Source organism: Columba livia, chromosome 2, assembly GCF_036013475.1.
Source record: "Columba livia isolate bColLiv1 breed racing homer chromosome 2, bColLiv1.pat.W.v2, whole genome shotgun sequence".
NCBI lineage: Eukaryota > Metazoa > Chordata > Aves > Columbiformes > Columbidae > Columba > Columba livia.
Genome location: NC_088603.1, coordinates 114,639,775 through 114,653,772, shown reverse-complemented (window position 1 = coordinate 114,653,772; position 13,998 = coordinate 114,639,775). Strand labels below are relative to the sequence as shown.

Here is a 13,998-nt window from a genome sequence, read left to right as displayed (position 1 = left end):
AATGTCCACCTGAATCATGCAAGACAGGGCTCTAGAGCCCTCCCTAATTCTGAGACAGAAACAGACTTAGGAGATATCTGGAAGAGCTGTGGAACTGTGAGATGGGAGCTGTGGAAGAAAATGGATGACCGACTCTGATATGGTCTCCAACAGGAACTTTAGGTGGCTCTGCCAGGGAAACATCCCTTGGAAGGTGGAAAGTACCTACTGCTGCAAGGACCTTATAGAAAACTCTTGACTGAAGTAGGACTTAATGGCACAGATCTCAACCACCATGAAACACAAACTTTCTGTGAGGATCTGCTCCCTGCACAGAAAGTAGCAGCCTCAGGGCTGACGTGAGCTGACCTGCACCACCACCTCCTTCTACTCCAGTATAACTATTTAAGTCTAGGATGGAGATTCTCCTTTTCCTTGCTCCTTCACAAAAAAAACAAACCTTTCAAAAGCAGGCTGCTGGAGGCAGCCTATACACAGAGAAGAAGGGGATCCTGATGAGAAACTGGGTAGCAAAGTTAGCAGCTAACACGCCAGAGTAACCACAGGCAGCAGGCAAGAAGTGACCAGCTCATGCCTATAGTAGAAGTGGTATGAAGAGGTGGAGCAAGGACTGCTGTTATCTGAAAAGACAAGGTTTCTTGCTTATTCCTTTAAAGTGCTCATCTGGCTCACAAAGGGCCTGTAACAAGTGAAAACACTCGCCTTGTGACCTCCAGATAGGCAGCCTTTCTACCAATTGAGAGTGGGACAAGCCACCTACACGTGGTAACAAGCCCAGTACCATAAGTGGAAAACAGAGGAGTCTGGTGTGCTGCATTCTTCAGTCTCGGTAGTCAATATTGTGCTCATCAAAGGAGCAAAGCCTTCACTGCAGACTGCAGTTATCTCCAGACCCGCAGGCTCCAGCCATGGGATTTTGGATAACAACGGTTGGATCCAGCTCTTGGAGGATGTGCAGACATCACGTGTGCTATGTGCACAGGGAAGAGTGTGCAGTGCTTGGCCTCCAAAACCCAGCAGCCCTTGTTTGAAAACTTGCTGAGAGCAAGCCCATTTCATCAAGTCCAATCACTTGGACTGTTTGCCCCTTCAGGACATCCTCGTTTGCTTTTGTCTTTCCTTCTTCACCCCAGTGATTACAAACGAAGAGGAAAGCAAAGAACAGAGCAAAGAGATGAAACTGGAGAAGAGCTGACAGCGCTTTTGCTGAGCACAGTGCACTCACATGGCAGGACACAGGTGCCTACAAGAGAGTGGGCCTGCACAACTTGATGCAAACAGTAGCCTTAAGCTACTCGTGTCAAAGTGTCCAAGAGAGTGCAATGGCTTTGAGGAATCATCTAGCAATGTCTCGCGGGCCCTGCTACCTTCCTCATTAAACCTTGAACAAAGCTGCGGGGTGTGTTAGCGCACTCCGGCTAGTCTTTCCCATGGGGAGAAGGGAAAAGCTGGAGTCAAAGACAGTGCAAAGGGCTGGATTTAGCAGTAGGACTTGAAAATGGCGATAAAGGGAAAAATCAGCAGCTGAAGGAGAAAGAGTACGGGACACTTTTGTTACCACGTAACACAGAAAACTTGGCAAATTATTGCTGCTAAAATAGTAGCAGTCAAGAGCCAGCAACAACAGCTTCCCCCCCACAACTGTATATAATGCTTTCTTTCAAGGCTGAATACTTGAGTGGCAGGGATAGTTGCCCAGGCAGCTCAGTGCATCAGAAATTGCCACCAGGCTAGCAGGCCACCTGGACAGCAGTGGGTGCCTGGAGCAAGCCTCAGACCCCTCACAGCATCAGTGGCATACATGGCTCTACTGCAAGGTTCCCAAGCTTGAATACGAGCGTCCCGAGAACTAAGAGGCAAGGGAGCATCATGGCACGGTTTGTCCTCATCACCTTATGACTGGGATTTTAGTATGCCCATAAAAGGCAGCAAGGTTGGGGCAAAAGTGGGGAATTGAACCCCTGGTCATCTCTCCTTTTAATTCCTGGTGTGGCTGAGCAAAGTCTCCTAAGCGCCATTTTAGAGGAAACTTGTTATTCTTAAAAGCAATCTGAGCTCGAATGAGAGGTGGGCAGTACACTTGGGAGGGAAACCAGTATTTTTAAGCTTTGCACCAAGGTGTCATCTGTCCCTGTCTGAAATCAGGCCTAAAGATCTACTGGAAAATGTTTCTGAAAATGTCTGCTGCTCCTTACAGCATAAATTTGAGGCTTGGCGTGTGTTTGGGGCAGGGGAAGAGGGCACTAAGGGAGGTACCATTGGTGAGAGACAACGTGCTACGGCAGCAGTGAAGGCAAGCAATCTGCATCGTATGCAGGCCATAAAAGCACTTCAATCTCATCTATCACACTTTATATACATCTGTTTAGCAATGAAGTTTTTGTCTCCAACATATTTCATTTTAATTATTGCATTGGCTTAAAGAAGATGAAAAGGCAGGCCAGTAAGCAGATGGCCATCTTTTTCTCCAGCCTGCACTTAATTATTTGTGAGTTGCTTTAAAAATAATTTAGGACAACGCTTCCACTGCACATTGCTGAAGTCTGAGACAGCTCCTGTGTTTTTACTTCCCAGAACACATGCAAAGCACTCACCTCTACCCAGCTGCTAAAATAACCAAACCAAACCAAACAAAAACCCAACCACCACCAGACTCCGTGCTGATTGACTTGAGGAAATCAGACAAATGAGAGGCTGCTTTTCCTCCCTGCCCACCCCCCTTCAAGTAATTCTTCACTCCCATCACCTAGTTCTGTTTAAAAACTTTAAAATATAGATGTTTATCATTAATACGTGATGTGAGGCAACCATGCCAATTACTGTGATGTGCAGATAGCTGGGGCTTGCTCTCAGAGCCACGCCATTAGTCATGGTGATGACAGCTTCAGACGCTGAAGTTCTCACATTAGGAAATAAAGTGACCGATTTATTATTTTTAATAAAATAATCACTTTAATGCAGTATTTAAAATAATTTTAAACATCTGATCAATAAGATACAGTACACAAATATGGAAAATGCTGCACTTTACATAAAAAGTAAAGCTAAGCATTTAATTATAGAAAACAATTTTGCCTGATGCCATCAATATCTTGCAAACCATAGCTTTGTCAAAGTACTGCTTTTCTTATATATTTATATATATATATGCTATATATACATATATAAATAATTTACAGCATCCATTTACTAGATTTTTTTTTTACTACTGTTCCAACAAAAAACCATAACTCATTCAAAACGTAGTGAATTTGGTAACTATCTGCAGTGGTTCTGACAGTGGAGGGTGTTTGAATCATCGCTTCAAGTTTTGAAGTAGCATGCCAAACAACCATTGGAAGCTTGTTCCTTAAAAAAGAAAAGAAAACCAAACAAACAGTTTCAGCAGGAAGCCATTCAATACAGTCAGTGCCTTTCCCACAGGTCCTGGAAAATAGCCATGCTATACAGCACTGTGTCATAGGAGGCAAAATGTATGGAAGCTGGGGAGAAGGGTGACCCAGGGGGTTTTCCTTCCACCACAAGGAAGTGTTTACCAGCAAGTAGAGAGAAAACCTTTGAATCTGTTCTAGGAATCTTAATAATCTGGAGTTGACCTCCTCACTGAAGGGAAACCAGGTAACTGACTACATACTTTCTATTTGGGAAGTTTCCCTGTTATACCACACTGAGGTATTAAATCAGTATTCCAAACAAAGCAGTGAATCCTGTTCTTTGCAAACACTTTTCTCCTTATGAGAGCATCCAGCTGCAAAACTTCAATGCATCTCAAGTTTTCCCTTTTTTACAGACAGCACACGTTTCTTTTGTTCATTTCTTTCTACATCCATGCTCAATTTCAATGCTATTTTTTATAGCTACAGGAAGATAAGCTGTTTCTTCTGTTCACCCCTCCTTTTTATGCTCTTCCACTCCTTGTATTAAAGTTTAGTAACTGTAAGTTTTCCCCCAAACATCAAAGTATGCCCTAACTACACTGCCTGATGTACTCCAATCACAAGAATGACCAATTCATTCACCTTCCCTCGGTCAGTTTCTCAGAGGAAAGGGGGACGCAGTTGAGGCCAGGGGAGGAGAAAGCACCCCTCATTCCTCTTGCTTGCTACTTTGCTTTCCACAAACAAGCATTCAGTTGTAATTCTAAACCCAGAAAATTTCAGGAGATGCTGAGCCAGATAGGCAATACATTAGCATGTTGACTGACTGCTGCTTCATGATTAAATACAGTTGCCATGCTATGTAGTGCCTTTAAAGTGTTATTTGTTTGCCTAAAGAAGGTTGGGTTAGAAGAAGGCACTACATGTAGAGCAGATGTTGCAGACTCCGGAGTACTAAAGCAAGTGACATACATAAACCAGGGGCACATATCAAGCCCTCTGAGCCTGCATGATAGTTAAATGCAAGCAGGTAGTCAGGTGCTTGTGTGTACAGCTCAGTGTTTTCACTGGTTTAAGTAAAATATTATTAAAAACCCTGCAGGTGATAAGTTAGGTATTTAATAAAAATGTTTATCTGTAAACAAGAGTTATCCTTACAATGGATCATTTTCCACAACTTGGAATTTCAAGACAGTGCAACAATGCTTCAGTGTTTTCTTTGGCAGTAGACAGCAAGTTGAAATGTAAAATTCAAATCACTTCAGAAGAGCACGGTACAAGGTTAGAGAATGCTTCATCTCCCGCTCTTGTTCCATGCAGAATATCAAGTCCCTGAGACAGACGCGGGTTATTCTTGGACAGAGCAGCTGTTTTGTAAGGCCAAAACCAGATGATCCAGGAGCAGTTCCATTGCCATTCAAACCCTAAGTGGGGGAGGGAGAGAGAAAAAAACATTAGAATTCCATATAAATGCAAGTCTTTAAGCACATTGGATTATACTGCCTGTTGCATTAAACTCGTCTGCTGATGTTCAGCTGAAAACCAAAAGTCCTTGCACATTGGATACTTTAAAAGACAACGCAAGCACTTGCCAGTTAATGGTTTATCTCAGTCAAAGCAACCAGAAAACTTTATATTTCTTTAAAACTATGTTATTATGGTAAGATAAATAACTGCCGCTTCACTGAAGATGACTACAGAGACACTTGCTCTAAGAAAGGACAAGCTAACTACAAAGAAGGCACCGACCACAGTGCCTGTGCAGAGCCCCAGGTTGTGCACGGTTCTTACTCCCACACTTGCAAACCCCCCAAGCTCTAGATGTTCGCATCTCTTGAAGAAAACCATCACTGAGAATAGGCTCTAGCCTTGAAACACAGCCAGGAGAAACTCTTACCCCAACTATCACCTGTGCATTATCCTTTAAGGCAGTAACAAATACACACAGGCAAAGCATCCGCGTGTTGAGAACACTGTATCTGCGCCTACCCATCTCAGTTGGCCGCCCTGCTCGGTTATGAAAGCACAATAGGTAGGAGATGATGATGTTTAGTAGTTATACATTCAGGCTACTGGAATGAGCAACCCCCACGCATTCCAAAATGCCCCAAGATTTATTATTAGGGGTGGGGAGGAGGAAGATTACCATGAGCTGCACAATAGACCGGCTACTTATCTTGGAGCCAATCTATGCTACACAGCCAGTCTCTTATCACTACTGGAGGGTTCTTGGTAATGAATGCAATTTGTACAAATACGAGTGCTCAGTCTCTGTAACTTCAGCAAGGCAATGCCTGCCAGCATCAACACCACTTGGAGATGGTGTTGCTTGGATGCCATGTTAACTATATCAATTCTTACCCTAACGCTCTCCGCAAGACTTGAGCAAAATGACTTTGCCCACTTTGCTTAGAGAAATCTGGTTAAAAACCCCCATATATTAGAAACAGATACTAGTGCTGGACTATCTATAGCAGCGAATGCTACCCTTGTTAGGGGGCAGGCATTGAAATTTATTTTAAAAAATGAAGAGATTGACCAGAGAGCACACACTAGCCACAGAAAACCCAAGGCATATTGCAGAAATGGAAGCTGTATTTCTTACTAGCGGCATGCAGGGTATTCAGCACCATTTCATTTGCTTTACAGTCGATACTATTCAACACTACGAAATGCCATCATTTCAAACTTTCAGTTTGTTAAATGGCTTGGAACAAACGCGTGCGTAGGGAAGACTGCTGGCCACACTGCACAGAGAGGGCACCGCTGTCCTGGTAAGACACAAAAGGGTCACAGTTCAAGTTTGTCATATGACGACCCCGGAGGATCCAGGGAAAAGATAGCTCTGCAATGCAGCTGCCAGCACGGGTTGAAAAGGAGGTCAATCCAACAGGATGCAGCAGAAGGCCTGAGGCAACGTTATAAATGAAACAAACCCCAAGGGTTTTCAGTAACCCAACAGCAATGTCCTTTATAATTCAAAGAACTTTATGGAGGTGAAAGTATTTTCTCTCTAAATAGTCATTAGACTAGAAGTCTTACCTTTAAAAAGACACCAAACAGAGCCACCTCAACTCTATTCACCCCCTTACAAAAAGGAGGCAGACAGCACAAATCCCCCAGCCTACTTTGGAAGCTGTCGGAGCTGCAAGATGCTATACAACAGGACAGAGGTGTCAAGCTGCCTGCATTTGGGACAGTTATGCGCTTGTTTCTTCTTAAGTTCTTACCCCATGCCCAGTGCAGAGCCATTAAGCAATGTTATGCCGTAATATCACACCCGAAATCAAGCTTATCCTGGAGTCCTGTTTGCTAAGACAGCCAGTTCATACTTTTAAGTTTCATGTAACATCACACCAGCTTATCAGAGCTACTGAGCACAGCATTTCAGGGACTCTTCGACTGCTCACTGAACATACTTAAACCGACAGCTGCCACCACATCCAAGTTAAAAGAAAAGGTCCTTCTCTCAAAGTGCAGATGGTTTCAAATTAAAGAAGCCAACAGACAGCCTGGGTCATTCCAGTCCAGACTGGGACAGCAGACAAGCTTTGTCTGGTTGGCGAACTCACCCAGCACCATATGCCTGGCTGCACAGAGCCTCCTGCGTGCATCTCTCAACAAAATTTATACAGTGATGAGCACTAATTCCTTTTAGCTTCTGTCTTCCACAGCTGCATCAAAACATGGATCTTTTTATGGTTTTGTTTTGGACTTTGGACCAAGAAGTGGAGGGTGAGGTACTGCCTGTCTTTTTGTAATAGAACATTTAAAGAACCAGAAGTGAAAACACTTGAAGATGACATCTGTGCATCAAAATGAATCATCACAGGTGCTTCTGTTAACACCCAATACCTTTTTTAGGAAGTGCCAGACTCTGAGCTCTCCAGCTCACACCAGGGACACTTCAGGGGAAGGTCCTCTGCTGCTCAGTTCTCAGAGCCTACTCTTGAGCAAGTCCCTGTTGGACAGCAGGTCGAACTTGTCTGGCCCTAGCAGTCAGCAGTACCCTCCTTTAAATCTCACATACCCCTTCCTGCACAGAAGTTCCCCCATACTGCTTTTGAGACCTTAATACCCTGGTTAGAAAAACACCAGCCTACTCCTTGGCTCTTTTACATTCCTCCTAGTTGGGCAGTGACCACTTGCATCTTGCTCTTTTGGGGGATTCTTCACTGCCAAAGTCTTCAGACTACCCTAAGACAGCTTTGTGAATCTCTTCTGAGGGGAAGTGAAAAACGCTGCTTTGCAACCAGGGCACAGACAAGCACAATGATAAGTGAATATAAAATGCATCCCTGCAGAACCAATTCTAGCAAAGTGTACTGCAAACCAGGCTGTACCCCCCTTCTGCAATATCTAATTGTAACTTTTTTTTTTTCTTTTTTTTTTTAAATCAGGAACACTCCTCTTCTCCACAATGGAGGCTGCAAGAAGTTCCTGTCTTTCACTGACCCCCAAGCATGCCATTTTCCTTCTGAAAGAGAAATGATGCAGAGACACACAGCCCGAGATGGGTAACTACCGGCATAGATACCACCTGGGTATCAGCAGCTGTGCTACAACAGCAACAACAGCTTCAGCCCAGCTGACAGACCCTGTAATGGCCAGGTAAGGTACTGTGACAATGGGACTACGCACAACTGGAAACTACCCTTCACAGTACAGAGAACACCAGTTGGCTTAAAACCACCCCCGTGAATCCACAACAGCTGCAGTCCTGCTTTTGGCCTCTCCTCAGAGTTGAATCAAATCAGCAGCTTTGCCAAAGCAACACACTGTCGCCTTTGCTTGATCCTTAGAGCCTTTTATATACACCTGGCAGAGATCTGTTATTCTCTGTGATCTTGGCAGCAGAAGACATGATGGAGCTCCTGCAGTAGTCCCGTGCCTGCTGTGCAGCTTATCTTGTTGGGAGGTTGCTCCCAAAACCTGTCTTTAAGATCTCTAGAGCTCTCTCCAGTGGCTGGACCAAGAATTAAATACTAACTCTGAAAAGGCACGAGTGAAGCTGACAGGAGAGCCACAGCTCACAACAAGGCTCTTCTTTTACATGAGCGACCACTGTCACCTTATTCTTAATCTGAAAGGTATGCAGAGCATGTGACCTACAAGTCTGCATCTTGGGTACTGACAAGGATGTCAAAGCTGCTCAGAACTATGCTATGGGCCCTGACACAAAGATCAGAGGGCTCTGCAGACACCTTCCTTCCCCCCAACTCTGGGTCAGGCTCAATGAGTGTTTCTGGCAGAATATATGCTCTCTTCTCAAATTCAACAGCTTCATACCAATCACATTTTAAAACTCCTAAGAGGCGGACACTTGAGGGGTGCAAAGCATTCAGTCAAAAGTCAAGCCAAGAGTTCTCATTTCGATTTTTGGTGTGGCATAAACACATCCCAGACTCAGAGCCAAGATCCCAAGAGAGCAAACTGTCATTGCAGCTCTGCTGTTCATTATAAAAATACCACCGGCAGAAGGAAGCAAAGTCGCAAGACAGTTTTCAATGACATCTCCAAACAGTGAAAAATTACAGCTGCGTGCAGAGATGTTGTTACAAGGTGGTAAGAGCACCTACCGAACTGGAGCAAAAGCATCCAGGTTCAACCCCCAGCTCTGTCACCTGTGGCCACACTGAGGTCTCTGATATCTACTGTACCCTGTACATTAGTTTCCCAGCTGTACAACACAGAACACATTCCTGTCTCACAGGAGGAAAAAAGGTTAAAAATCCATTAAGAGACTGTAGAGTGCTCAAACACTTTCCTGGGTCTCCCCCAGCAGCAGTGGGGAAGGAAGAGATCCTGTCAGAATTGCGACAGTTTTGCTTGTACAAATAAGTGCCTAATTTAGGCCGGAGAAAACAAAGCGTAAGAAGTTGATACTACCTGGGTGACAAGCCAGCCTATTCTAACAAGCCTCAGTCTGACAGAAATACTCCCATATTCACAATTACTCAATACATTACTCAATATTTATAGAATTCTTTTTTCAAAAAATAAAGTTGGTTGTGTTAGGTGGTTGTGGTTTTAATGATTTTTTTTTTTAACCTTCTAGACCAGGGGTGTCAAACTCATTTTCGCGGGGGTCACATCAGCCTTTCAGTTGCCTTCAAAGGACCAAATGTAATTTTAGGACTGTAGAAATATAACTATTCCTGCTGTTCTAGACCATTAGGATAGACCAAGCCAATGTCTGAAAGGCTTAGATCTCTATTTCCATGCTGCTTCTCATGCAGCTGAAAACAAACATGTATATTTATGATGTTATCTGTAGTCTACAAAGAAGTCTCACGAAGCTGTAAGATCTATATAATAGAGAATGCTATTCAACTATGCATTTTTCCTCAGATTTCATTGCAACATTCCTGCAAGTCCTTTCAAATGTAGGCAACAGCATGTTTTACATATTGAAACAAATCACTGCAAATGTAATGTCAGTTTATTCACTATTATGCCCAAGATTCATGTACGCATGTCACTTCGTATGGCTACATCAGATGCTTAATCTGTACCTGGAGGTAATGAATACTATACAAATATGTCATGTTAGTTAATAGACAATTATTAAGCTGAAATTTTCTGGCTCTTTGCCACATCATTTCAAGCAATGTATTGTCAACTAAATTATAAATCTCTTGACCCTTCACATGTCATCAACATTTGCGCACTACCAATATGTTCAGCCTAAAGCTACAATGCAATTAGTCATTTAAATTGCAGATATCTTTCGCACATAAGAAGAATTAAGTTCATCTCTAGCACGGAGAAGGCACGATACGGGCCAATGAACTGTATTTCTGAAGCGTGTGAATGGCAGTCAAGAATATTTTTGCCTGTTTACATGGGAAAAAATTCACATCAAGTGTATGGCCTAGACTGACAGCAGCCAGGAAATTCAGCACCGAAATTGAAACTCTCTAGCTGACAGGGCTGCGCTTAGGTCTTGCAGCAGATAAGCGAGATGCTGAAGCCATATTTTATAACTGCAGCAACACTTTTAGCTCCCCTCTTCCCCAAAGGTATGACCACACTGTTGACTCTTCAATTGTCTGATAGCCTGAATGAGAACCAGAAACTGAAGTCAAGGGTCTGCATATATTAAGCATATGCGAAGTAGAAAAAAGAAAACTCCTCCTGTATCACTTTAGACCTATAGGATGGGGGAAGGGGTGGTAGAGACAGAAAGAGACTCAGAGAAAGAGAGGGAAACCCCTCAGGTAGAGAAATAGATTTTGTGGCCTGGCTCTGAACACCTACTTACATGCAAGTAGTCTAGGTCCACCTTAAAATTATTGCTTTTAAATTCATTTTCTGCAGCTTTTAAGAAAATATTTTAGCAGGCTATCACGTACCAATGCCACGCACCAGCCAGCAGCTCCTCTGCACCCCATGGATACATACAGAAAGCAGTAAACCTATCGTCAGTTACTGCAGAACCAACTTCTACGTTTAATTCACATTTAGACACAGTCACTTCCTTAACACCAGTACTAAAGTTGATGAATTATGCTAGTGTGCCCTCTCATTAGAAGAGCTTATGGCCAAAAAGGGAGCAGTAACTTCTACAGCTACAGCTTGTAAGAGTGTAAAACCACATACACACTTAACTACCCCATATCCCTCCTGCAAATGCCAAAAAAATGGAAGCGATTCGATCATAACACAGTGGAAAAAAGGAAACACCTCTCTTCCTTGGTCATTTAGAAGAGTTAGGATTTTCCTTCATTCTGCAGAAAAAGACTTGTTGCTCAAAGGCATAGCTTTTCCTGAGTCAGCCTAAAAAGCATTTCCAAAGGTTAAACAAGCACCATATACAGAATATGTTTAATCGACATGCATACCAGCATCCTAAGCTGTAAGGCAAGAAGGGTAATTTTCAGTTCTCCTAACAATGGTCAGATGTGCAGAGACCTACTAGCCCTAAGAGAGGACAAGCATGTTTTCTCCACCCACAATCAATAATAAAAATGGAACAATGACCAGTGTGGTAAACAAGACATTTCTCCCATTTCCTCTTGCCAAACCTCTTCCCAGAAGGAGAAGACAAACTTATTTGTGGACTGCTGCATTAGATGTGCGTCACTCTGGAAGTATCACGTTATTTTATGCATGTTGGTCAGAGCTAGGAGTCTGACAGGAATAAAGTACTTGAATGGCTCTGCACTGACCCCAGGATATACATTTACTTCTGTAGCAGCTACTTGCAGTAGCCTCAGTTTCCACAGCAGAGGTAGACTATGGGTGGCAAGGCAAGAGCCACACGTACTGACAGAGCAGCCAGTCTTGGTGTGGGACAGAAGAACCAAAAGCAGTATCTAGAAAGAGGAAATTTCCTTTGCCATCAGACCAGGCAAAAAGAAAGAAACCCACAAGATTTACCCCTGAGTCAGTTAACGTGACCAACCTGGAAGAAGGCAAGTGAAGGACGTGCCACCAACAGCACTTCAGGGCAAGACAGATGCATCACTTCAAAGTAGCTAATGTGTTACCACTGAGCCAGAAAACTGATCAGAAGCAAGCAGTGTGCCAAAAAATAAAATGCAGAAGTGCAGGCATTCAAGTAAGTTTGCCTGTATAAAGCAGAAGAATGGTCCGACCACACTCTTTAGAAGCTGACCGTAAGAGTAACATCCAGTCTCCAAACCCTACTTTCAAAAAAGTATCTAGACTTATTTTTTCCTCCCTTCTGCATGATACTGCACAAATATGCTGCTCTCAATTCAAGGCCAAAGAGGACATGAGAGCTGAGACACCTTTGGATAGAAGGAAAGAAAGTTTAAGGACTCAGAACTACAGCCTGTTCCCTCACAGCAAAAAGAAGTTTTAAATATTTGCAAGGCTTTTCAGACTTCTAAGACTCCAGTTACAGTGAGAATGAGACAAAACTGTTTCCAAAATAGCTTTGTCATCAGAAAAAGCAGTAAAACTTAATTCAAAATAATCCTTGACTATTTCTCAGCATTGAAAACATCATGGTGCATGTTACCAACCAATAAAAACTGTGAAATAAAACACAGAATCGGGGAAATAAGTCTGTGGCTTCAAGTTTGTGATTTGTTTTAGAAGTGTTCTCCCTTCTCAAAATGAGTTACTTTTCAATTCTTCCCACCCTTTCATTTCATTACTATTCACCACATGCCCCCCAGAAAAGGAAAAGAGGTGGGTAACAAATACACAAACAGAAAAACACATATGAATGGAATCCAAAGACTTCTCGCCCTTATTGTATCCAAAAATGTCCAGAGGGACCAGAATGGGACAGATTAAGATATTACCACCTCTGGAATACAAGTAGCACCAATTAACACATTTTCACAATAGAGGGATTTTCTTACCAGGGCTTTCTCAAATTACTCTTTCTGAACAATACCATTCAAATGTTAAGTTGTAGTGAAGAGAACATGTAAAACTACTCAAACCAGTGTTTCCAACCAGGAGAAAAAGAGTTCCCATTATACTGATGCCTTTTTTTTTTTTTTAATTAGGACTGGTGCATTAGCCTTATTTTTTCATCCCATGATCTTCAAGGATTTCCCCCTACTCCTAGTTCAGGTTTAGTAATATACAAGCAATAACCATGGCAAAATAGAGTTTACCCTTTTTATATTGCTTTTAGGGTCCAAATTAGTTGACAGACACTCCTCTGGGCAAGAACCTTTTTATTTTCTACCTGCCGTATTATAAAGTGGTGTGGCTGCTGGTAAGCGGGCTCCTAGCTGTAAAGCACATGTTCATGTTCTAGTTGCCAAATTAAAATAATCCATAATAGGTCTCCTTAAGAGACAAATTAAAGAAAGCAGAATTTCAAAGAACAAGATAGGATGAATGTGCAGGAGTTGGGCATTCAACTATACCAGGCAAAAGATTTTCCAGAAGAGGTGCAAAACCAGATAGCAGAGTACAGAGGAAGCAGATGCCTTGGGCTGAAGAACCATCCCAATTAACCACAGACCCTTCATTTGTGGAGAAAGGAAACGTGGTATACTGACAAAATGCTGTTCCTAGCCCCTCACACCTGTTATTGCACCAGAAGGTAGCAGATCTCATACCAACCCAGTCTGCTGAGCTCAGTCTTCACTACCCATTATACTTTGGTACTGAATAAAGAAAGGGAAATGGATAACAAACTTGCTTACAGTTTCACTTTTTAAATACATACTGTAACCTGATGATTTCTTCCCTGTCTCCTCAAATACCTTAGGGCTTCAATTTACATCAATAATGGCTTGAAGCAATTCCTTTCCTTTAATTATTGCAGTAGGCAACGATAAAAATAAGCTGAAGAGAGTCAACTTTGCTCCAACCCGGACGTAAGAGATACAAACATTGTACAAAGAACATTATCCAAGGAAAGTTGAAATCTTATTTAAAATCTCAAATGCAGTTAGCAGTATTTCATTTGATGCTATCAAAGGATCAATCATATTCAAGAATAACTTCTTCCATCATACCTGCCTACCAAGATATTAGGCTTAAAAAAAAAAATGATCACAGGAGTATTATGTACGGATTTACTCCTTGCTATTGCATAGTCAGGAAGTTCTGACATTTCAGACTACTTGAGAGGAAAGCTGTCTGTATTTGCAATTTGAAATGAGAAAGTACATCCTGCCTGTTT

The 13,998-nt window shown here is 42.5% G+C and overlaps 1 protein-coding gene across 4 annotated transcripts in view; it reads right to left on the bottom strand.

Moving 5' to 3' along the window:
- Positions 1-2,925: 2,925 nt before the first annotated feature.
- Positions 2,926-13,998, bottom strand: part of TAF4B (TATA-box binding protein associated factor 4b) — a 79,355-nt gene continuing 68,282 nt past the window's right edge. For 3 of the 4 annotated variants that reach the window (XM_065053375.1, XM_065053376.1, XM_065053377.1), the window contains one exon: positions 2,926-4,801. In XM_065053375.1, the coding sequence (XP_064909447.1) occupies positions 4,634-4,801 (168 nt within the window). In that variant the 3' untranslated portion in view covers positions 2,926-4,633. The remainder of the gene's footprint in view (positions 4,802-13,998) is intronic. The other variant, XR_010470523.1, reaches the window with a different exon arrangement.